General features: G+C 49.7%; 1 protein-coding gene across 2 annotated transcripts in view; it reads right to left on the reverse strand.

Moving 5' to 3' along the window:
* Positions 1 to 24,457, reverse strand: part of FUT10 (fucosyltransferase 10) — a 156,780-nt gene that overhangs the window by 67,756 nt on the left and 64,567 nt on the right. For both annotated transcript variants that reach the window (XM_029601741.1, XM_029601736.1), the window contains one exon: positions 7,133 to 7,415. In XM_029601741.1, coding sequence (XP_029457601.1) covers positions 7,133 to 7,415 — 283 coding nt within the window. The remainder of the gene's footprint in view (positions 1 to 7,132; positions 7,416 to 24,457) is intronic.

A 24,457-nucleotide genomic window follows, 5' to 3' on the forward strand; every position in this document is an offset into this window, starting at 1 on the left:
ATGAAATGAAATTCAGGCAAGAACACCCCCCCCCAACAAAATAATATTTTTTGGCCTGCACAATCCTAGTAATCAACAGGATCCACTCTGTTGACAGGACAGTGGCCAGCAAGATGCCACAAGGATCAGTGCTAAGTTTAGTCATTTTCAATTTTAAAAGAGTCAGGGCCGGATTTTAAAAGGTTACGCCCGTAAATCCCGGGGGTTTACGCAGGTGGCTTGGCCAATTTTCAAAGGGCCTGGCCACACGTGTAAGTCCCGGGGTAAGTGAAAGTGGCAGTCCGGGGGGGCGGGGCGGTCCAGGGGCAGGGTGGTGCTAGAGGTGCCCGGCACAGAAGCCATTTGCGCACGCGCAATGTTTTAAAATCTACCCCACAATGTGGAAGGGCAAGAAGGGAAAGTGTGATATGAATTTTTTCAACTAAGTAGCCAAGTCAAGGGGATAGATAACATAAATAAAGACTTTAAAAAACTGGAACAAAGATCAAGGGGTTGGCAACTGTCCTTTAATCCAAAAACATGCAAAATAATTTGGGGTACAAAAATCAGGAGCCAACAAATTTTTGAGGGGAATACCTAGTAGTCACCATACAGGAAAGAGACCTATGACTCATTATTATCTTTTTATTTATTTCATGCTTTTCCAGCATAAAGAGTTCAAAGCATGTTACAGCAGTTTAATGTTGCAATACAATTGTTATGACCGTCGGTCGCAGATGGCTGCAACCGTGTCTACTCACATCTTGTGCTGCGGCAGCGGGGGCTAGTCTCCCCTGCCGCGTATCTTCTGGTTCCTCATGGCGGTCGGGACACCGCCGCCACCCACGCTGACTCTGAGCCTTCCTAGACACGTGCCATCAGGCCCTCTTTTGAAGTTGCTACAGCGGGAACCTCAGGGGCATCCCTGACTGATGACATCACTGGGTCAGGGTTCTTAAGCACCGCCTTTGCTCCCTGCTAGCTGACTTGGCAATGAGTTCCATCGCTACTCTACTAGCTCCTGTCTCCTTGGACCTGTGGTGACTGTCGCAGACCCTTCCTTGGATCCTGGACCCTGGCTCAGGTACTGTGCAATGTCCCCGGAGACCTGGTCTCCTGGCTTCCCCCGCTCCTCGGGCTAGCCCTACGCCTTCCAGGAGTCCTACCCGCCGGTTCCCGCTCTTCGGGCTTGCCTCTGGGAATGCTCTCACCACTTGGGACACCTATCTCCGTGCCTCCCCGCTCCTTGGGGCAGCACCTACGTTCTACACCAGAGATTGGCTGTGCTTTCCCGCTACTCGGGGTAGTGCCTATGTTCTACTCCAGAGGCTGTCTGCGCTTCCCCGCTCCTCAGGGCAGTGCCTGCATTCTACACCTGAGACTGTATGTGCTTCCCTGCTCCTCGGGGTAGTGCCTACGTTTTACTCCAGAGACTGTGCTTCCCCGGTCCTCGGGGCAGTGCCTACATTCATACGCCGGTGATTGCTGGTACTTCCTCACTTCTCAGGATTGTCTTCATCATTACCTGGAGACCCAACTCGGACTTCCCCACTCCACAGGTTAGCCTAATTCATCGCATCAGTACCTTCCTCGCTACATAGCTCCGTCCCTCGGGGTTGCTTCTGCAGTATACCTCCTGCCCTTCCTGTCTCGCGCTCCCGCTCCTCGGGCCTGCCTAGCGCCACCCTTTCGGAGGTCTCCGCCCAGGTACTGCTCTCCAGCTCAACCTGCTTACTGTGGGGTTCCTCATTGCGGTGTCTCTCTCCCCACTCCTCAGGACCTCCCCACAGATTCTCTCCCAGAGCTGCATCTGACCTCGCCTCCCAATGTTGTGTATCTGTGGGGCTCCTTCCCACAGGCGGTACCAACTCTCACCATGGGCCAAGGGTCCACTAAACCCACAAACCATAACAGATTGCCAAGTCCATGGACCCGGCAGAGATCTCAGCCCTCCAGGCCATCCCTGGCCTAGCACAAAGAATAAGCAAACAGCAAAAATTCCTGGAGACTCTGGCAGCAGCCATCAACAACTTGAGCACTCATTTAGACGCTACTGTGACTGTCGCCACAACGTCTAGCAAGCTCAATACCTCTATGACGATTCCTCGGCCTACTGTGCCCTTGCTGGCACCTCCACGCTTTTCAGGGAGCCCTCTTATGTGCAGGGATTTCTTAAACCAATGCAATATGCACTTCTGTCTGCAACCAGCGTACTTCCCAGACGTGATCACCAAGACTACCTACATTCTTTCCCTTTTGGATGGTAAGGCCTTGGCCTGGGCGTCACCTCTCTAGGAGCATGCTGACCCGGTCCTTCGAGATCTCTCAGGGTTCCTGGTTCTATTCCATTCCGTCATTTCCGGGTCATCACTTCTCCATCTCCAAGGTTCTCGCTCATTAACGGACTATGTTATTGAGTTCAGAACCCTTTCTTCGGAACTTCACTGGGACTCAGACTGTTTATGTTCCATCTTCCTCGAAGGTTTGAGCCCTCGGATTAAAGATGAGTTGGCAGCTCGCGAATTGCCTGTGTTGTTGGACTCACTGATAGACCTTACTGGACGTATTGATCACTGTCTACAAGAATGCTCTCAAGAGAGTCCCGAGCATCCTGGAAGTCTACCTCGGGTTCATCCCGAACTCGACGTTCTTCTTCACCCAGAATGAACACAATTCAGAATAAAGCGGAGGAAGAACCAATGCAGATGGGCTGGAGCAGACTTTCTCCCAAGGAACGATGTCACCGCCAGAAATCCGGTCTCTGCCTGTACTGCGGCCAACCGGAACATGCCATAGCCTCGTGTCCAGTCTGTCTGGGAAACTCTCAGGCCTAGGTTCTGTTGGAGGACTACTTCTAGGCCTGACTTCACCATCTCCTCCATTGACTGTCCCTGTTCCCATTAAAGTGGATAACCAGGAGTTCCACACTCTGGCGTCGGTGGACTCCGGGGCTGGTGGGAACTTTATATTAAAACAACTTATGGAACATCTGCGGATCCCTACCATCTGCTCCCCTGTGCCGTTATTACTCTCATTCATCCATGGAGAACCTCTTCCTGGTGAGGTTACCCTCACTACTGCTGCCATTCAGCTTCACACCAGGACTCTACACGTAGAAACCATTTCTTTCCACATACTGGACATAGCCATTCATCCTTTGGTCCTGGGGCTGCCGTGGCTGCAGCAACACACTCCGCAGTTTGACTGGGCTACCCTACAGCTCTCTCTTTGGGGTTCCTCCTGTTATGAGAATTGCTTAGAGACAATCTCTCCTCTCTACCTTGTATGACTACCTCACTCTCTCTTCCTGGCCTTCCACCACAATATGCTTCTTTTGCCGATGTGTTCTCGAAGAAGGCCATGGATAGTCTACCTCCGTTCCACTCATACGATTGTGCAATTAATTTGCTGCCTAACACAGAGCCTCCTCGGGATAGGATCTATCCCTATCGCAAATAGAGACCCAAGCTATGTCTAAGTACATCCATGAGAATCTGGCCAAAGGCTTCATTCGGCCCTCTAAGTCTCCTGCAGGGGCAAGATTTTTCTTTGTAAGGTAAAAAGATGGCTCCCTTCGTCCCTGCATCGATTACTGAGGCCTAAATGAAATAACTCTAAAGGACCACTATCCACTGCCTCTAATCTCGGAGCTTTTTGACAGGCTTCATGGAGCAAAAATCTTCTCCAAATTGGACCCCACCGGCAGTGAATGAATGCGTGCCTGTGCGGACCCGGCCTAGATTTAACACGCGACCACCCGCCGCCCGTCTCGAACTAACGCGTGTCCCCCCGCCGCCGCTGCCACCGCCTGGAACAGGCGCCCACCCGCCCGCGGCCTAGATTTAACACGCGACCACCCGGCTCCCGCCGCCGCCGGCCGCCTGGACCCACGCGGCCCTCCGACAGGTATTTAAAATTTTTTATTTTTTCTTCTGACAGGTTTTATGTGTCCCACATCATTACATTTTCTCGATCATCTCTGTATCGCTTTTTTTTTTAAATTGTGTTTTATTGTTTTTGAGTATCTTAAGCGGTGTCGATGTATTTGTTACTAGACTCACAGTCCTAACTTCTACTAGGGGGAGGCGGTAAACTAACACGTTACGGCCGCGGCAAAACAGTGCGTTACTAATGAGAGAACCTGAGTGCCCGTTACGGTATTGGAGGGGAATAGCTAATTCCTTCATTATACAGCTAATTCGTTCATTTACATGCCGGGTGCGGGAAGGGTTACGCGTCTGTTTTAAGAAGCGCTACGGACGCGCAAAACTGGAGACTGTATCGCTGGTTTGCCTTACGCGTCCGAATTGTGCGCAGCGAGCTCGTTACAGACGAGAAATCTTCAACTGAACTTTACTGTATCGAGCTGTCAATTTCCTGCTGCGTTACCGCACAGCCAATAAAAATGGTCACGCCGATGTTCTTTCCAGATCCTTCGTCGTAGAGGATGTACCCGACACCCCGCGGCACATAATAGACCCTACCAAGGTCATCCTGTCCGCCACCTTTCCAGTCCCACCAGGGAAGACGGTGGTCCCTCGCCAACTACGACGGAGGGTTCTTCGATGGCCTCATGACTGTTTGACCTCAGGACATCTGGGCCAGTCCAGAACTCTCTCCATACTCCAGCGGTACTATTGGTGGCCTACTATAAGAAAGGAAACAAGCTTACGTAGAGTCCTGTCCCATGTGTGCCGGTCATAAGCCTCTAGCAGGAAGACCGTGGGGACTCTTGTAACCGCTCCCCATTCTGAGCGAGCCATGGACCCATATCGCGATGGACTTGATCGTGGATCTGCCTGTCTCTAATGGTAACAACACCATATGAGTCACCATCAACCGTTTTTCTACAATGGCCCACTTCGTGGCTCTACCCTGTCTCCCCTTAGCATCACAGCTTGCTAAGCTGTTCATTAAGCATGTGTTCCGGCTCCACGGTCTCCTCAAGCATATCCTCTTGGACCGTGGAGTTCAATTCACTGCACGCTTTTGGAGATCTCTGCAAAAAATTTGACATCTCGTTAGATTTCACCTTGGCTTACCATTCCTAAGCCAATGGGCAAACTGAGAGAATTATTAGAAAGGGAATGGTGAATAAAGGGAATGGTGGAATGGTGAATAAAATGGAAAATGTCATAACGCCTCTGTATCGCTCCATGGTGAGACCGCACCTTGAATACTGTGTACAATTCTGGTTGCCGCATCTCAAAAAAGATATAATTGCGATGGAGAAGGTACAGAGAAGGGCTACCAAAATGATAAGGGGAATGGAACAACTCCCCTATGAGGAAAGACTAAAGAGGTTAGGACTTTTCCGCTTGGAGAAGAGACGACTGACGGGGGATATGATACATAGAAACATAGAAACATAGAAATGACGGCAGAAGAAGACCAAATGGCCCATCGAGTCTGCCCAGCAAGCTACGCACTTAATCCATTTTTTTTCCCTTTTTCTCTCTCCCACCTGTTACTATTGGCTTCCAGTACCCTCCAGCCCTAATTCCCCTCCACCCAATTTAGAGAGCAGCTTTGAATCTGCATCCAAGTGACATCCAGCTCAATTGGGGATAGCAACCGCTGCAACAAGCAGGCCACCCCCTTGCCCCATACTCTTACCCACCCGTTTTTATTTTTTTTTATTTTTTTTTTTTTGTGGAAATAGCAGCCCTCCATCCTTCCGCTCCATGAAGGTGGAACACCAACTACTGGCCACTGGCATCCCGCTCCGTGAATGCCTCTGTGGCTACTGCCGCTCCGTGCAGTGTTTGAATGCCGCTGTGGCTACTGCCGCTCCGTGCAGTGTTTGAATGTCTCCACTTTATTCACGCCCTCTAGACTTGTAGCGCCGGCGCCATTTCTATTAACGCACCCGTGGCCCGAGAGTGGAAGATCACACCGGGACCCCCCCACTGGACCCCAGGTAATTTAAGACATTTTGGGGGGTTCGGGAGGGTGGGGGATTTAATTTAAAGGGTCGGGGTGGGTTTTAGGGTTGTTTTAGTGTGCCGGTTTTCCCGCCCTCCCCCGATTTACGATTTACACGATTTTAAAAAAAACAAACCCGCGATGATCGATTCCCTCCCCCCCAGCCAAAATCGATCGTTAAGACGATCGATCACACGATTCACATCTCTAGTGTGTATGTGAGACAGGGATGGTGCTTCTGTGAGCATATGGTATGTATGTGAGACAGGAAGGTGTGCTTGTGTGTGTGTGTGTGTGTATGTGAGACAGCGGGGTGCTTTGTGTGTGTGGTGAGTATGTGAGACAGGGAGGGTGCTTTGTGTGTGTGGTGTGATTGTGAGACAGGGAGGGTGCTTTAAAAGAAGGGACACATATGACATTTCAAATCAACGAGAGAGCCAGGTATGGAGGTCCCCTTGGAATTTTGATGAGTTGGGAGGTAGGGGATTCTCCCTTGGAGTCTGACCCTTTTGATAATTTTAAATGCTGGGAAGGTGGTGGGAAAGCAAGTGGCAGAGTTCTCACAGAGTTATGCCAGATAGGGTGTCAGTAAAAATATTTATAGAATGTTGACAACCCTGTCATCCCTAGGAATCCTTCCCCTTCCTCAGAAATTTGCTCCCTGGAGATGAGGGGTAGGTAAATGGCAGGGGGTGTGTGCTTGTGACAGTCTTTCCCACACAAATACCAGTATACATTCTTCCTTGCACCTTACTTCCCTCCATACTCACTACCTTTCCATCTCCTCATTCTACCCTTCCCTCCCACTCAGCTCCTTTATCTCCTTTCATTCCCCTCCCCTTATATATCCACTCATTCTTGCCCCCCACACACTTCATATGGGGACGCCTCCTCTGCTGGTGGAGGTTAGAGACCCCATCAACATTACAGCCTTAACCCCATCGCTGCTCGGGGCCCTGCCAGCATTAGCCTTGGGCTCTGTGATCCTCTCCAGCCTTCTCTGCAGCTGAGGCCTGCTTCTTATGCATGGGCAATGGTAGTTCACCTCCAATTTTGAACAAGATAATAAAAAACTTAAGCAAATCGATCTAATTTTTGTTACCTGGAATTGAGAACCCATGCAGTCTTCTCCCAGGACTCAGCAAAATAAAAGACATTGGTCCAAATCTGTTTCCCTTATTCAGAAAATTTCAAAAATTAGAAGTAAAGTATAGTGTGTTCTCCTTACCATAGAAAAGGAATGCTCTAGTCCTTTGGTGATCTTGATAGGTCCTGTTGATAGTAAAGAAACAAACATCTGTGCCACACTGACCTAATCTTCCGGTCTCTCCGGTCAATGGAGACCACCAGAGTAGAATAGGGTATCTACTATCAGCATATGAGGCTGTTATCAAATTGCTGAATGGCTCCTTTCTCTTGAAAAGCTGAAATGACTGCTTCAACTGTGGCTCATCTTCTAAGCCAGAATGCTTTACCTTGCTTTTCTCAAATTTGCCCAGTTCAACCAACACCTTAGGATACAAAACAAAGAAAAAGAATAATGAGTAATAACAGCTACATACTATTTGACTACTGCACTTATGTTGTTAATAGTCTGGTTAAATAGATCCTTCTACTTTGGAAGCTTGGAAAGTCAGAAAGGTGGAAATGTTTCCAGATAGACTTACATAGAAAATGCATATATTTTTCAATATGCACTGTAGGGGTCTATTAACTCATTTAGAAGCAATTAAGAAATAGGCCATGTAACTGTCAAGTATGCAGCCACTTTTAGCACTTGACCTTTATACAAACTACAAAATGAGAAATTACCTGATAATTTCCTTTTCTTTAGACCAGACAGATGAATCCAGAACCCCCCCAAACAAGAGGAGAAAGAAAAAGAGATAAAGGAGAAAGGAGATTAAAGAGACTATATGCACCGCTCTCCTGAGGTGATACCAAAAGGTCCCTCCCTCAGTTGGGTTTTTCCTGGGGTGATACCCATTTGATCCCTCCCCCAGTTAAGTGCCTTGGTTCAGCTGCTGGTTCCCAGTGCGGACTTAGCTGATGGGAGTTCCAACTGAAAGGCTAGTGGTTGAATGCCTTGGTCCGTTAGCTGGTTTTCCACGCAGGACTTAGCAGATGGGAGATCCAGCTGAAAGGCTAGTGGTTGCAGGAAGCCATGCCCGGCAGTGAAGGCAGTAGCTCTCTCCCCCCATAGTAAGAGAGCAGAGCTGTTCTCAGCCAGGACGGGCTGAGATCAGGTAAGGAGTTGCAAAAAAAAAAAAAATCAAAAGAGAGTAAGGGGGTAGAGAGTTTAAGGAACTCCCCCTTCCAGTCTCTGAAGCCTCAGCGCGCTGATCCAACTTATTTCCCTCCTCCGTGGAGGGCTTGGGGATGGTGACAGTCTGGCGGGTTGAGCAGCCTTTTTAGGCTAAGCCACATGGTAGGCCGTGGCAGTGTTCACGCGTTTTGTTTTGTGCATGTCCGCCAAACATCTGGGCCTATAGTCGATTCATGCCTGCAAGTCCAGGTGGGCTGTCCACCTGGGCCGTGTACTTGGACGTTCAGGATTATTTGGGCATCTAGGTTTTGTGCATCCAATTTTTGGATGTCCAGGTTGGTCATACAGGGATAGGCACTCCTTTTCTTGGGCATCCTTATTTATTCTGATGCACAGTTCAACGCTCTGTTTTCAGATGCAGTGGATTTTGTTGATAGTGAACGCATATAATGGATCAGTAATAAAGAAGCCTGGGCGCCTTGCAATGTGTGCTGCGTGCCATATCAGGGCATCACATCCTGGTGTACCCTCTAAATTGTATCAGTTCTGCCTGGAGGCTTAGGGGAGTTCTTCGGCTGTTTTTTGCTGAGCCCACCCTTACCTAAAATAGCAGTAATGGGACCAGAGTAGGATGTGTCAAAGGTTCACCTGGTTTTGAGGCCCCCTAACTGGATAGTCAGCAGGGGAGGAACACTCGGGTGCTAGCCTGTGCCCCCGCCCCCGCCTTTGCCATGGATTCTTTCTACAGGCACAAAAGAACTAACCAAGGTTGACAGTCTGGGATCACAGTTGCGAGATCCCGCAAGGCTGGTGGAGTGGGCAGGAACCAGGGTGAGTCTTGCCCTTCTGCGGGGCATTGTCATGATGACATGGATGATGATGTGGATCCCTGATCCCTGGAGGTTAGAGATATTCCTTCGGGTTTGAAGCCATAAAGAACAGCATAGCGTTTCTTCACAGGGATGAATTGCCATCTCTGGATGTCCGGACAATGAAGGTATTGAGAGTGCCGGGTGCTGAGACCTCAGCTGAGGCATGAGAGAATCTCATTTTGTCTTCCTTGCGTGAAACCTCATGGTTTTTTCCTGTAATGGAGGCCATTCCAGAGTTGATTGATCTTGAGTGGGCACCCCTGAAGCGACTTTTAAAGGGGGAACGAGTCTTGGAAGGACTGTACCCCTGGAGCCAGCTGAGAGAGAGCAGTTATACGTTCCAAAGGTGGATGAGCTTGTGTGTTCTGTCACCAAGCGAACTGCTATTCCCTTAGAGGGAGGGGCGGCCTTGAAGGATGCACCTGAAGGAAGAACTGAGGCCATCCTTAGGCAAGCATTCCAAGTATTGGCAATGGCATGCAGATATCTTCTTATTGTTCCCTGGTGGCTCGCTTTTGTTTACTTATCTCTCAGGTGATCGTTGAATCTCGTGTGAATTCCAGGGCAGTCATGGAACCAGTAGCAGCTCTTTTTGGCGGATGCGGGCTGCTATTTGGTCTGTCCCTCAGCCAGAGGAGTGGATTTGGTGGTAGCGGCCAGGCATCAGTTATAACTGAGAAATTAGTCGGTCCACACGACTTTCAAGTTTAATCTTACAAAGTTGCCCTTAAATGCTCGGTTTTGTTTGGGAGCAAGTTGGAGAAAATGGCCAATAAGTGGGGCAAGTCCCAAGTTCCTTGATTGCTGGAGGATAAGAATCAGATGCCACATCCCTTTAGCATCAGAGACAGTTCTGGGGACTCTTATGTTTTTGACCTTACAGAGGAGCAGCCTTTCAGAGGATTCAACCTTTGGGTGGGTCTCAATCCTTTTGTCCCAGACAGCACAGACGGCATAGACTCTGGTAGTGGATCCTCCCAAGCCTCTCAGTGAAGGTGTACTGACCCAGACCTGGGAACAGGAGGAAGGGGCTCTCCTCTCTCTCTTTTTTTTTTTATCAGAGGTGAGTCAATATCTCGTCAGCCCATTGGGTCATAGAGATGATACGAGATGGATATGCACATGGTATCTCCGTGTCACTTCCTGCACAAGAGGAAGGAAGTGGAGTTGTCAAGGCTCCTTGGTCTGATGGCTATGGTTCCAGTGCCTACGTCTCAGCAAAATACAGGCCGATATTCCATTTCTTTATTTGTGCCCAAGAAGCAGGTTTATTTTTGCCCATCCGAGATCTCAAGGGGGTCAACCAAAATTTGCGAGTGGCTCATTTTCACATAGACACCTTGCGCTCAGTGATAATGGTTGTGCAGTCAGGGAAGTTTCTGATGTCGTTGGTATTGTCCGAGGCATACCTGCATATTCCCATCCAACTAGAGCATTAATGATTCTACACTTCATGGTTTTGAGCACTACCCTTTGGTTTGGCCTCTGTGCCCAGTACCTTTTTCTACAAGATTCTGGAAGAGAGCCTGAACTCAGTTGAGCATGTTGAGCCTGGCAAAGAGCAGTCTTCAGCCTTCCTAGTCGCTAGGGTCTCTCAGTACTGATTTGATACAAAACAGGGCAGGTTGTTCCTGCTGGAGGGTCGTGTTCATTTGTTGATGACGCAGGTGTGTTTATTGATGAACACAATATGCCCGACAGTGTGGTCCTGTCTACAGGTGCTCGAATTAAAATGGTACAGTGGGCGAGGGTGCATTTGTGTCCTCTTCAGCGCACTCTGCTGTCTTGTTGGAGCTCACAATCTCAGACTGTTCAATTCAGCTTCATCTGCCAATGGAGGTTTGCACACACCTGTGATGGTGGTATAATGCGGATCATCTGAGGAAAATAGGATGTTTCCCTAGGCTCACCAAACTGACTGGTGCTCACAACAGATGTGAGCCTCCAGGGTTGGGGAGCTCACTGTTTGGAACTGACAGCGTAAGAGTTCTGGGTTGCAGAAGAGTCTCTCTGGAGTATCAATTGGCTGGAAGCCCATGAGGTCCAGGTGGCATGCTTGCAGCCGAACGATTGTTTTCAGGGTCGAGCGGTTCAAATAATGTCGGACAATGTGACAACAGTGCCTTGTGGAACCAAGAGCCAGCAAATGTCACAGGAAATGGCCTGACTTATGGAATGGCGGAAATGCATCTTCAGGAGATTTCTGCCTCATACATTGCAGAAAAAGACAATGTAAGAGCGGACTTTCTCAGCAGACTCTAGATCCAGTTGAATAGGACTTGTCAAACAAGGCGTTTCAGCTGGCAGTGGATCACTGGGGCCGTCCATGTCTGAATTTACTAGCAACATTTCGCACTGCAAAAGTTACTCATTTATTCGGTCACAGGAGAGATCCAAAGCTCTTGGCCATTGATGTCCTCCTGCAGGAGTGGCCAGAGGGTGAGCTGCAGAATGACTTTTCCCATGGCCTATGTTGGGCAGAATGATTTGGAAGATTGAGAGACATGGGGGAGAGGTGCTTCTGGTGGCACTAGTTTTGCCCAGAAGATGATGGTATGCACTATGCAGATCTGCAAAGGCTTCTGGTGGTCTCTCCCCTCTGGCTTCCGGCGCACAAGGATCTGCTGCACCAGGGGCCTGTTCTTCACGAAGATCTGACTTGATTTTGTCTGACAATATAGCCCTTCAGAGGGCTCACTTGCTAAAGCATGGATATTCTTCTGTGGTGATTGCCACCTTGCTGCGAATGAGGAAGTTCTCCACTTCCTTAGCCTATGTATGGGTTTGGCAAGTGTTCAACACTTGGTATGAAGATCAAAGGGTTCATCCTTGTTCAATTAAGGTCCTGCTCATTGTGGAATTTTGCAGGATGGTTTGAATAAGGGGTTGGCCCTTAATTCCTTAAAGGTACAGGTAGTGGCTCTTGTCTGTTTCAGGGATCAGGTGAATGATGGACCCTTGTCAGCTCATCCAGATGTGGCCCTTTTGAAAGGAATGAGACATCTTTGTCCTCCTTTGTGGTTACTAGTTCTCTTGTGGAGTCTTAATCTGGTTTTGGATTTCTAGTAGAGATGTGTAATCGTTTATCATGAATTAGGCAATTGCAACGAAATTGCCTAATTCGTCGTGGTTCGGGGGCCCCGAAACCCGAAAAGGATTTTCACCGAACTTTGGGGAAAATTCGTTTTTCGGGTTTGTATGGGGAGAGGGGCACATTTTTTTTTTTTTTTTAATTAAAAACCACCCCAAACATTAAGATTAACTATAATACAACCACCCTCCCCCCATCCCGATCCCTCCCCAAGACTTACTAACATCCCTGGGGGTCCAGCGGGGTCCCGGGTTCCATTTGTCCCTCCGTGCCCGGTGTGCCACTGCCAGCTGTGCTCAAAATGGTGCTGAATAGCCTCTGAACTACTATGTCACAGGGGCTACCGGCGCCATTGGTCAGCCCCTGTCACATGGCCATCGGCGCCATCTTGTGCTCATACCATGTGACAGGGGCTGACCAATGGCGCCGGTAGCCCCTGTGACATAGTATGGGCAAAGGCTATCGGCGCCATTTTGATTCCTGGCATCCGACGGCACGAGTGCAGGAGATCGCTCCCGGACCCCCGCTGGACCCCCAGGGACTTTTGGCCAGCTTGGGGGGGCCTCCTGACCCCCCCCCCCCCAAGGCTTGCCAATAATCCCTGGGGGTCCAGCGGGGGTCCGGGAGCGATTTCGTTGTCGGCTGCCAGGAATCAAAATGGCGCCGATAGCCTTTGCCCATACTATGTCACAGGGGCTACCGGTGCCATTGGTCAGCCCCTGTCACATGGTATGAGCACAAGATGGCGCCGATGGCCATGTGACAGGGGCTGACCAATGGCGCCAGTAGCCCCTGTGACATAGTAGTTAAAAGACTATTCGGCACCATTTTGAGCACGGCTTGCAGTGGCACACCGGGCACGGAGGGACAAATGGAACCCGGGACCCCGCTGGACCCCCAGGGATGTTAGTAAGTCTTGGGGAGGGATCGGGATGGTGGGGGGGATTGTATGTAATGTATTAAAATGAATTTAAATGCTTGGGGTGGGGGTTTTTTTAGCTTTGTTTTCCTGCTTAGGGTTTCCTCGTTTTGTTTTTCAAAAAAACTAAACGATAAAACCCGAATTTTACCACGAAGTATCTGAGTCAAAAAACGACCCGGTAGAAAAAAACGAAGCACATCTCTAATTTCTAGCACGCCCTATGTTTCAACCGATGTGTAACATTTCCTTTCGGTTACTGTCCTTCAAAACGGTGTTTCTTCTGGTGATTTCTTCTGTGCATAGAATACCCGAGCTGCAAGCTTTGTCTTACTGGGATCTGTTCCTTTGATGACTCCAGGGGTGATTCAGCCGGTACTATCCATTCCTTTTTGCCAAATGTGGTCCTGGAATTTACTTGAATAAGTCCATTTCCTTGCCGTCGCTGGATAGGGAGAGAATTGCGGAGGAATATCGCCTGTTGTGATCCTTGGATGTTAAGAGACATATTGTGATGTATCTGTAGGTTTCTAGACCTCTCAGGAAGACAGATTGCCTGTTTGTCCTTCATGGTGGAAGTAAACAGGACGAGTCAGCTTCACGAACTACAGTAGCTCGCTGATTTAAGGAGGTAGTCATGGCCACGTATGTGGATGTTGAACAGCCATTGCTAGTCAGGTTAGGGCTCATTCAACTAGCGCTCAGGTAGTGTCATGGGCAGAAGTTAGATTGTTGTCTCCCATCAACATTTGCCGAACTAAGACATGGTCCTCCTTACATATCTTTTCCAGGTATTATCTTCTGGATGTACAGGCCTGGGAGGATGCAGCCTTTTCTCATGCAGTTTTTTTTTTTAATTCTTTAGTTTATTACATTTTCATATTACAAGCAAATCTTGCAATTTGAAATTTCAGAATATGAATATAGCAATTACAAAAAACCAAGAAACATAATACACCATTAAATAATAACATATGCTTATTCTGCATTCTCTAAAAGAAAAAATACGAGAAGCAGCCTATTAATGAGCGTTACAAACTATGGGGGTCATTTATCAAAATGCGCTAAGGTGTTTTCGCATGCGTTAAGGGCTTATCGCATGCGAAAACATCTTTAATGCATGCGATAGCACCATATCATATGGTGCAATGAAAATTTCAAAAAGAGGAGGAGTTAGGGGCGGGGAGTGGGGCAGTTTGCGATGTCTCCTGAAAGGCCTGTTGAGAGAGAGAGAGAGAGAATCTAGCTATAGTGCCCTCTCCCTAGATAGGAGGTGGAGAGAACATTGCCCAAATCTCATCTTGGAGTGAGTTTCCTCTCTCCGTTGGTCCTCAGATCTTCACAAGAGACCACTGATCTGTTCGTACGTCTCACATTGAATGTCAAAGTGGCCCCTAACCCCCTACACCAATACCTAACCCTCACCTCGAGTTACTAGGTGGGTCTACCATAGGGATACAAACACCTATCTAGGGAGAGGGCACTATAGCTAGAGTCAGTCAGTCACTCTCTCTCTCATTTGAGCTCCCTGGGACCATTAAGAATGGTCCCCCAGTGGTTGACTGCAGGAAATACAACAGGTTGCAAAGTCTGAAAATGTTATCACCATTTGCGCTAACTTAGCTCTTCACATAGGTAATTAGCGCAAATTGTGATACACTGTATATTAGCATAAAACATGCCCCTTTTGCTGATACTTATCGCATTTTGATAAATCCAGGCCTATATTAGTAACAAGAAAAAAGTAAGTATTCCCCTTCAACTTTAATTAGCCGGAACTTCAGTTCCCAGTAAAAAATTAAGATGTTCCGGGTCGGTGAATTGATAGTTTTGCCCTTTAAGCTTAACAGCACACCTACACGGGTATTTAAGTAAGAATTAAACCCCCCCCCCCCCCTATCAATTACCTCTTTCCTTAATGCTAGGAATTTCTTCCTATGAAGTTGGGAAGCTCTAATGAGGTCTAGAAATATCCACATCCTGGTCTCCTGGTTCATAGAGAGCAAAAGTACACAATAAGCAACCAGATGTCCGATCTTGTAAAAATTTATTGTGTAGAAGCAAATGTATGCAAATGATCCATTTGCATACATTTGCTTCTACACAATAAATTTTTACAAGATCGGACATCTGGTTGCTTATTGTGTACTTTTGCTCTCACGGCTTTATCATGCAACCTTCCTTGCTGCTTTTTCAGTCACTCCTGGTTCATAGCCCAGTGCTCTAACCACTAGGCTATTCCTCCTCCCAATCCTCTGTCCACAGAATGTTTTTAATCTATTTCGAAAGAAGAATTTCAAAACATTTTCTTTATCTGAGATGAAAACAAACTTTACCAACATAATTCCTCTATTTTCAATATTGATGTCCTCCTGTGACTTCTGAATAAAGTCTGAAATATTCATAGATATCTCAGCAATAGGTTTCTGTATATTTCCCTCTTTATCTCCCAATAATATTGGATCTACTTCTTTTGCCTTTATCTTTGTTGTTGTATTTACATAAAAGGCTCTCACAATTACTGGTATACATTGATCTGGTAATTCCACAGGGCTCATTTGGGGAGCTGTATAGGGCGCCTCGTGGTACAAGGCCTTCTTCTCATCTGCAGGGCAAGCTTCTGGAAGACTTCTGTTTTTAATGCCTTGCTTCTGAGAATGCCTTGCTTCTGAGAATCCTGAGTCTTGAATCCTGAGTTTTGAATCTTGAATCCTGTCCCAGTCTTCAGAGTTCCTTGTGCCTGCTTCCGTCTATGCCTAAGACTCTGCCAGAACCTGCTCCGCTTCAGCATGGTTCGCGACCAGCCACAGGCGGCTGTGTAGGGTGTGCCCCAGTGCAGGCCTCTCCTGAATCTTTGTCATGTCCTGGCTTCAAGGTCCATTGCCTCATCTGGAGTCTGCTTCGTGTTCAGCGTGGTCTGTGACCAGCCATGGGCGGCTGTGTAGGGTGCACTGCAATGCAGTTCTCACCCAGTACTTTCGCCTGACTCCTGAATCCTTGTCTGAAACTTCTGAGCAACCTGAATCCTAAATCCTTGCCTGAAATGTCCCGAGCAACCTGAATCCTTGTCCGAGTCTTCTGAGTATCCAAGTCTGAGTCTGAGTCTCCTGAGTATCCAAGTATACGTCTGAATCCTCCAAGTATCCTGAGTCTTCCTGCCCTCAGCCTCCATCTGGCCTCACACACTTGTTGTTCCCAAGCAGCGGGTCCGGAAGGACTATCAAGTGGCCGGAGGACTACTCTTGAGACCAGCATTGCATTGCTGGATCTCACTGTTGCGTGTAGGTCCAGTGGAGGGCTGAGCCTGCCTTGTTCCAGTTCCGCATATTCCTTGCCTTGTCTTCAGTCCAGCCTTGCTCCTGCTCCACCCATGTTCGTACCTGCTCACCTCTCGTGGTGTGTCTTGGGGCTCCTCCCTGAGCCATGCCGCGATCCAAGGGCTCACATCCTCCCTTGAAATGAGACTGCACCTCCGCGCTCCTAACAGGGCCTGAAGGGCGTGCTCCCTAATACATTTCCTGAGCAGACCAGAGACCTTGGATGCTGAGCCCATCTACATGAGCTCCCCACATCGAAAACAGTTCCCCTGTTCCAGATTTGAAAGAACCTGCCAACAGGACAATGAGTCCCGGAGAGATGGGATGACTTGGATGCAATCCTGGAGGCTCTGAGGGGCCTGGCATCACTGCAACCACAGTGTCCATTGGGCTCTAAGCATGTGTAAACTTGCCAATGGAGTTAGATGGATGGTTGTCGCCATTTGGCCCAACAGCCTGAACATCTTCCAGGCTGAAACCTGCTGGCTGTGCTGAATCTCTGATGAGGCAGGAAGGCCTTGGCCTGAGCCATGTCTAGCAGGGCTCCTGTGAAGTCCAACTGAAGTGACAGGCCGAGATGGTACTTCGGGTAGTTGATAATGAACTCTAGTGACTCCAACACCCAGATGGTCATGGGCAATATCCTGGCAGCTCCTGCCTGAGATGTGCTCTTAACCAGCCAATCGTCCAGATAGGGGAAAGCATGCACTCCCAGTCTGTGGAAGTGCACTGCCACCACAGACAGGCATTTCATGAAGACTTGTGGGGCAGACGCTGACCTGAACGGCAACACCGGGTACTGGAAGTGCTGTTTCCCTACCCAAATTGGAGATACTTCCAATGACTGGGGAAAATCTCGATGTGAGTATATGCATCTTTTAGACAAAGGAAGCATAACCAGTCCCCTTTTTGTAAAAGGGGGATTAAGGTGCCCAGGGAAATCATCTTGAACTTTTCTTTTTTTAGAAACGTATTCAAGGCCCATAGGTCTAGGATGGGATGGAGATGGAGACCTGTTCTGTTTGGAACCAAGAAGTACTTGGAGTAGAATTCCCACTATCTTTGCCCTGGTGGTATGGGCTCGACCACTCTGGTCATTAAGAGGGAGGAAAACTCTGCTAGCAGTACCTCCTGATGCACTACCAGCCCCCAAAAGGGGCACAGAGGGCAATTTGGTGGGATACCCAATAGGTTCAATTGCTACCTTTGACGGATAATGGAAAGAATCCACTGGTCCGTGGTTATACTGGGCCACTGGGTCACAAAGAATTGCATCCTGTCCCCGACTGGAGTGTCCATTGTCGTGGGTATGGGCGACTGGTCCATGCTCCCTATGGCCCAGTCAAAACCCCATCCTGGAGTTGACTGAGGCACCAGCTGGGGCTTGGGGGCTTTCTGCTGCCTGGGACGGCTGCGGGAACCCTGATGGCATTGACAGGAGAGAGGGGGTGGAGGATAGTACTCCTTTGATGAAAGAAAGACTTCCTCTGTCCCTGTCTCGCCGGCCTCCTAGAAGAGGAGGATGGGTCTGGAGTGCTGGCAGAGAGTTGTTAGAGAGGTTTCATAGTGGTCCTAAAGTTGGGCCAGAGTGTCCCTCACCGTATCTCTGAAGAGATTTTCCCCAGTACACGGCACGTCTGTGAGTCATTCCTGTACCTCTGGTCAGAGATTCGAGGCCCGCAGCCATGTCATTCTGAGGGTGCCGATTCCTGCTACAAAGTCTCTCGATGCCATCTCAAAAGCATCGTATGTCACTCGGACCTCATGTTTTCTGCACTCCAGGCTCTTATGCAGCAGCGACATGAGGGTGTCCTGCTGCTGTGGAGATAGCTGCTCGGCCACCTCCTGTACCTGCTTTCAGATGTCCTGCGAGTACTGGCTCATATAGATCTGGTAGGCAGCAATACAGGCAATGAACATGGTGCCTTAATACACCTTCCTCCCAAGAGCATCCATCACTCTGTGGTCTCCGGGAGTGCCACGGAATAGGTCTGAGAATGCTTGGCCCTCTTGAGGGCAGATTGGACCTCTACTGACTGGTAGGGCAGCTTACACTTATCAAATCTGGCATCGTTCTGGACAAGGTGGACCCCGTCCACCTTATTAATGGGAAGAACTGTGAGGGGGTGTTCCCATATCCTCAGCAGCAGCTCCAGTGGTACTGGGTCCAGTGCCATCAGTGCCACAGTACCAAAGTCGTCAGTGCCCATTATACTACTAGCTTGATTTCATGCTCCAGCTCTTCTTCAAACATTGCTAATGCCAACTCTGACTGGGAGGAAGAAGGGGTTGGCCAGATCTTCTTTGTATCCATGAGGTGGAGCTGTGGCTGGCATCAAGACCAGTGGAGACCGTTGTGGACTGACACCGATGGAGGTATAGCACTCTTCACCAAGGGGTTGCTTCAGGGGCATCAAAGCATGAGTCTGTTCATCTCCATGCCCGGCACCTTGCATCGATGGGGACCGATGCCGATGCTTGTTCAGCTTTCCTCGATGCTTGGTCCCGTCCTTCCCCACTGCCAAGACCGATGATGAGGAACCAGATGTCCTTGCCCTGAAAAAGATCGACAATGGTTGGTCTCCAGCGCCCTTATCCACCGACGGCGCTGATGGAACTGACAGTCCCGCCAATGTTGATAGCTCGGTGTCCATCGGTGCAGCTCCTTAGTCCTTCAATGCCGATGGCTCGGACTTCTATTAAGTTCACTTAGAGAATAGCCACTGCCATTAGCAATGGTTACATGGAATAGACTTAGTTTTTGGGTATTTGCCAGGTTCTTATGGCCTGGATTGGCCACTGTTGGAAAAAGGATGCTGGGCTTGATGGACCCTTGGTCTGACCCAGTATGGCATTTTTTTATGTTCTTATACCCAAAGAGCTGTTCTATGTGTCAAGTCAAAGCTGACTTCCCTTCGGGGTCATCTGGGTGCATAAGAACAACCCTGGACATCATGTGATGCCCCCAGGCAGAGGACACATATCTCATTTTGGATCAGTCATGGACATGGTTCTTGGGCAACGGGTGCATCGCCGAAAACCTGATGTGGCCATGATGGACGAAACAAATGGGGGCACAAACCGAAAATGATGGTGAGCAGGCACAAAGGCACTGCCACCACAGGGAATCAGCCACAAAAGGAAATTTACCAGAATTGCTGAAAACCCTGACTACAGGAATGTTATGTTCGTGGACCCTTGGGCCGGTTGGGACAGAGGATGGAGTGCTGTAGGGTCCGCAGCAAGTGTCCCAACCAGGAGGCGATAAAGTCCGTGGATAAGTGAGTCCATGGTTCCGCGGGGATCGGCAGAGGCTGAAGAAAGCCCCAGGGGCGGCCGACGGGAGTCTTGTGTCGGGCACAGGTTGGGCAAGAGTTAACGTAGAGGCGAACATCTCTCTTAAATTGGGGCCACCAGTAATATTCTGAGAGTAATTCCTGGGTCCTGGCTACTCCCGGGTGACCGGCTGTTAGAGAGTCGTGTGCCCAGGAGAGAACCTTTTTCCACAGTCTGAGGGGTACCACCGTCTTCCCTGTCGGGACCGTGTTGGCAGCTGCGAGGAGCACTTTGGCCGGATCAAGAATGTACTGTGGTGAGTCTGGCACATCCTCCATTTCAGCGGTACCGGAGAGAGCGTCCGCTCGAACATTCTTATCGGCCGGCTGGTAGCGGAGATGAAAATCAAAGCGGCTGAAGAATAGAGACCACCTGGCCTGCCGGGGGTGGAGACGCTGGGCACGGCATAAGTATTCCAGGTTTTTATGGTCTGTATAAACAATCATTGGCTGTTGGGCACCCTCCAACCATTGGCGCCACTCTTCGAATGCCAATTTAATGGCTAGTAATTCTTTATCCCCTATTCCGTAGTTCTTTACTGTCGACGAGAACTTCCGAGAGAAGAAGGAACAGGGCAGGAGCCTCCCCCTAGGGGATACTTGACTTAAAACGGCCCCGACGGCAACGTCGGAGGCATCCACTTCCACGATAAACTGTCGTTGGGAATCGGGGTGCCGCAGGCATGGATCCTGGAGAAATGCCTCTTTCAGTTTCTGGAAGGCCTGTAGGGCGGCCGTTGTCCAATTCCTTGCGTCTGATCCCTTTTTGGTAAGGGCCGTCAAGGGTGCCACCAACTGGGAGTAATGTGGGATAAATTGCCGGTAGAAGTTGGCGAACCCAAGAAACCTCTGCAGCGCCTTCACCCCCACCAGTTGGGGCCAATCCTTTATGGCAGCAACCTTCTCAGGATCCATGTGAAATCCCGTAGAGGATACAATATACCCTAAAAAGGGTAACGATTCTTGTTCAAATAAACATTTCTCGAGTTTTGCGTAAAGCCGATTATCACGTAACTTCTGTAAGACCCGACGAACGTCCTGGCGATATGTCTGTAGATCTTTGGAGTAAATTAGTACGTCGTCTAGGTAAACAATTACTGATGTGTGTAACATTTCTCGTAGAACCTCATTCATGAGGTTTTGAAACACTGCTGGGGCGTTGCAGAAACCGAAGGGCATGACCCGGTATTCATAATGTCCGTCCCTTGTGTTGAATGCGGTCTTCCACTCGTCTCCTGGGCGAATTCTAACTAGGTTATAAGCCCGCGAAGGTCTAGTTTGGTAAATATCCTGGCCCCTTGCAGTCGGTCCAAGAGTTCTGGAACCAAGGGCAGAGGATACCGATCCTGCCGGGTAATACTATTCAAGCCCCGGTAATCTATGCAGGGTCGGAGGGACCCATCTTTCTTCGCCACGAAGAAGAAACCTGCCCCGGCTGGAGATGTAGATGGTCGTATGAACCCCCGATCCAGGTTCTCCTGGATATATGCCGACATGGCTTGAGTCTCCGGGAGGGACAATGGTTAGACCCGTCCTCGTGGCGGTGTGGCGCCCGGGAGAAGATTAATTGTGCAGACAAAGGGGTGATGCTCCGGAAGGATCTCGGCCTTCTCTTTGGAGAACACATCGAGATAATCCTGATAGTAAGATAGCAAACGCAGCGTAGTAGTCCAGAGAGGAATCGGTGGCCGAGTAACCGTGGCTAGGCAGGAATTAAGGCACGCAGGTCCCCAGGATGCTAGTTGAAGGGAATCCCATGCAATTATGGGCGAGTGCTTCCGAAGCCAGGGTAGACCCAAGATGACCGGGTGCATGGACCTCTCTAAAACGAAGAAGGAGATCTCCTCCTGGTGCAGGACGCCCGTGCGAAGAATGAGAGGTTTGGTGTGGGTGGTGATGACTCCAGGAAGTATTCTTCCCTGGATAGAGGTCACGCGGAGGGGGGGTCTTTGGGTTGTACCCTGATCCAGAGTTGTTGAACCAGCTCCTGAAGAATGAAATTACCCCCTGCTCCCGAGTCGATCAGAGCTTGCATGTCGAACTCCTCCTCCGGGAAGATGAAGGTCACTGGCACAAGACATGGGGAGTCAGAAGCGGTATGACCTAGGGTTAGCTCCCCGGCTGTCCCTAGGTCCGAGAGTTTCCTGGACGTTCACTACACTGCGCCAGGAAATGGCCTTTGCCACCACAGTACAGGCACAGGCTGAGCGTCCGGCGTCTCCTTCTTTCTTCTTGGGAGAGACGCCCCCGACCCACCTGCATGGGCTCGATGTCCTGGGTCTCTGGGGAACCAGACTGGGAATTCCCGCTGCGGGGAGGAGTAGATCCAACAAGTCCCAGCCTAAAAGTCGGTTTCTTTACTCGAAACCGGCGCTGGATGCGATGGTCGGTCTGTCGGAAATTGAAGCGGAAGCAGGTTAAAGCGAATGTAGCACTGGTTCAGAAACCCTCGGCATAGTTTCGCATCTCCTGAATACCATAAAGGTACCGACATCTGGATGGGAGCTGTAGCGGCGGAAATGGCCCCTGTTCCTGGTACCGTGGAGCTGGCAGCCGTGGCTCCTTCAACCCGGTCAGCTAACCTCTGTACCGTTGTCGTCAGGGCGTCAAGGCATGTCTGCTGCTGTTGCAGCCTTTGGGCAATACCTGGAATGGCTCTCAGGCTGGCTAGGTCCGCCGGGTCCATGGCCTTGCAAACTGTTATGTTCATGGACCCTTGGGCCGGTTGGGAGAGAATGGAGTGCTGTGGGGTCCGCAGCAAGTGTCCCAACCAGGAGGCGGTTCGGAGACCCGGAGCAAGCTGAGATACTGGACCACGGTGGAGTCCTATGCGACCAAGGACTCTGTACCCACTGGGAGGATGGCCGACGTTGAACCCTGGTGATAGAAGAATCTTCACCCTGGAGACCGGCACTCCCCCGTGAGGAGCCCTTAGGAGTCCGGCCACTGGGACTTTTGGAGATTCACCCTGGAAGTCGAAGTCCCCCCAGGAGGATCCCGTAGGGACACGGCCGCAGGGACTTAGGCGACTCCTTAAAGGTGGAAGATGGTCCGGATGCAGGCGCCTCCTGCAGGTCGTGGGATCCGGACGGCTGGCGCCTCCAGCAGGTCGTAGGAAATCCAAAGTCAGTCCAGGAGTCTGAGTCCAAGAGCGGTCCGCAGCCAGTCCAGAGGTCTGTGTCCAGAGAGCAGTCCAAAGCCAGTCCAGGGGTCGGTGTCCGGAGAGTGGTCCAAAGCCAGTCCAGGGCTCGGTGTCCAGAAGAATCAATCCAGCGAGGAGGGCAGAGCAGAAGCGGGACAAAGAGCAAACCAGAACACAGCAACAGCAGGCTGAAGACCAGGAACCTTGTTGCAAGGCACAGGAGAGAGCTAGCTGCAGGGTACTTATACCCTGAGGGCGTCTGACATCATCTTCAGCCCGGGAGAGGTTTTTCCCGTGCTGGCCCCTTTAAATGGGGCTCCTCCCCGCGCACGCGTCAGGGGGCGGGGCCAGCCGTGCCGGAGCGTCAGCGTCTCTCCCGAGGAGGGAGAGACGTGCTGGAGGGCTTGCACCCGGGGCCTGCTGGAAACGACCCGGGGAAGGCTAGAAACGGCCCGGACCGCCCCCGAGGTAGGTGGAGGGACCGGGGCACGGCCTGGGACTGCAACAAGGAAGGCACCAAGAGGGACCCAGTGACGGAATAACAAGGAAAAAATCCGCAAAACATGAGAAAAAGGAAGTTTTCCACAAGGACAAAAATAGCCAAATATGAGCTGACTACACACTTTGAAGTTTATAGCTCTGCGGAAAAGGAAGACTGGAGAGGGACCCCATGTGGACGTCTGGTATAAGGCATGCTGGGCATGCTCAGTGTGCCTAGTCAAAAGTTCTAGAAACTTTGACATAGTTTTCTGCATCAGGGCTTCATCTGATGATGCCATCCATGGATGAGGACTAACATCCTGCTTATCCTCGAAGAACAAGTTGATCACAATTTCTACACTGGTATAGCACTGTCCCATTGGTTTTCTTCCTTCCACCAAGTCTCTGAGATGCCAATTATATCTACCTCTTCATTCACTGTTATACATGCTAACTCTCCCATCTTATTTCTTAGACTTCTGGCCCTGGCATACAGACATTTCAAAGTGTGTTTTTTGTTTGTATTAACAACCTGCTTTTCAGTTGACAGGGGTAATTTTGAATCATTTAGTTTAAGTGATTCTTTTCTTATAGGCACATGGATTACTTTTGCTTTTTTTGGAACCTCTCTGTGGGATGCACTAACTCTCCTGTAAAGATACCGCCCTCCATACCATGCGCTGCTGAGTAACTGTTGGCTTTCCCCCTTGTTCTAGTTTAAAAGCTGCTCTATCTCCTTTTTAAAGATTAGCCTGGTTCCACCCTGGTTAAGATGAAGCCTATTCTTTCGGAAGAGACTCCCCCTTCCACAAAAGGTTGCCCAGTTCCTTACAAAACTGAATCCCTCTTCCCTGCACCACTATCTCATCCACGCCAGAGCTCTGCGTGCCTCTGGAGATCTGCACATGGAACAGGGAGCATTACATAGAATGCAACTCTAGAGGTGCTGGATTTCAGCTTTCTACCTAAAACCCTACATTTGGCCTCCAGACCTCCTGCCTACATCTTCTTATGATGTTGATGCCCACATATACCACAACAAGTGGCTCCTCCCCAGCACTGTCTAAAATCCTATCTAGGTGACATGTAAGGTCTGTCACCTTCATACCAGGCAGACAAGTTATCAGGCAA

This window comes from Rhinatrema bivittatum, chromosome 1 (assembly GCF_901001135.1).
Source record: "Rhinatrema bivittatum chromosome 1, aRhiBiv1.1, whole genome shotgun sequence".
NCBI lineage: Eukaryota > Metazoa > Chordata > Amphibia > Gymnophiona > Rhinatrematidae > Rhinatrema > Rhinatrema bivittatum.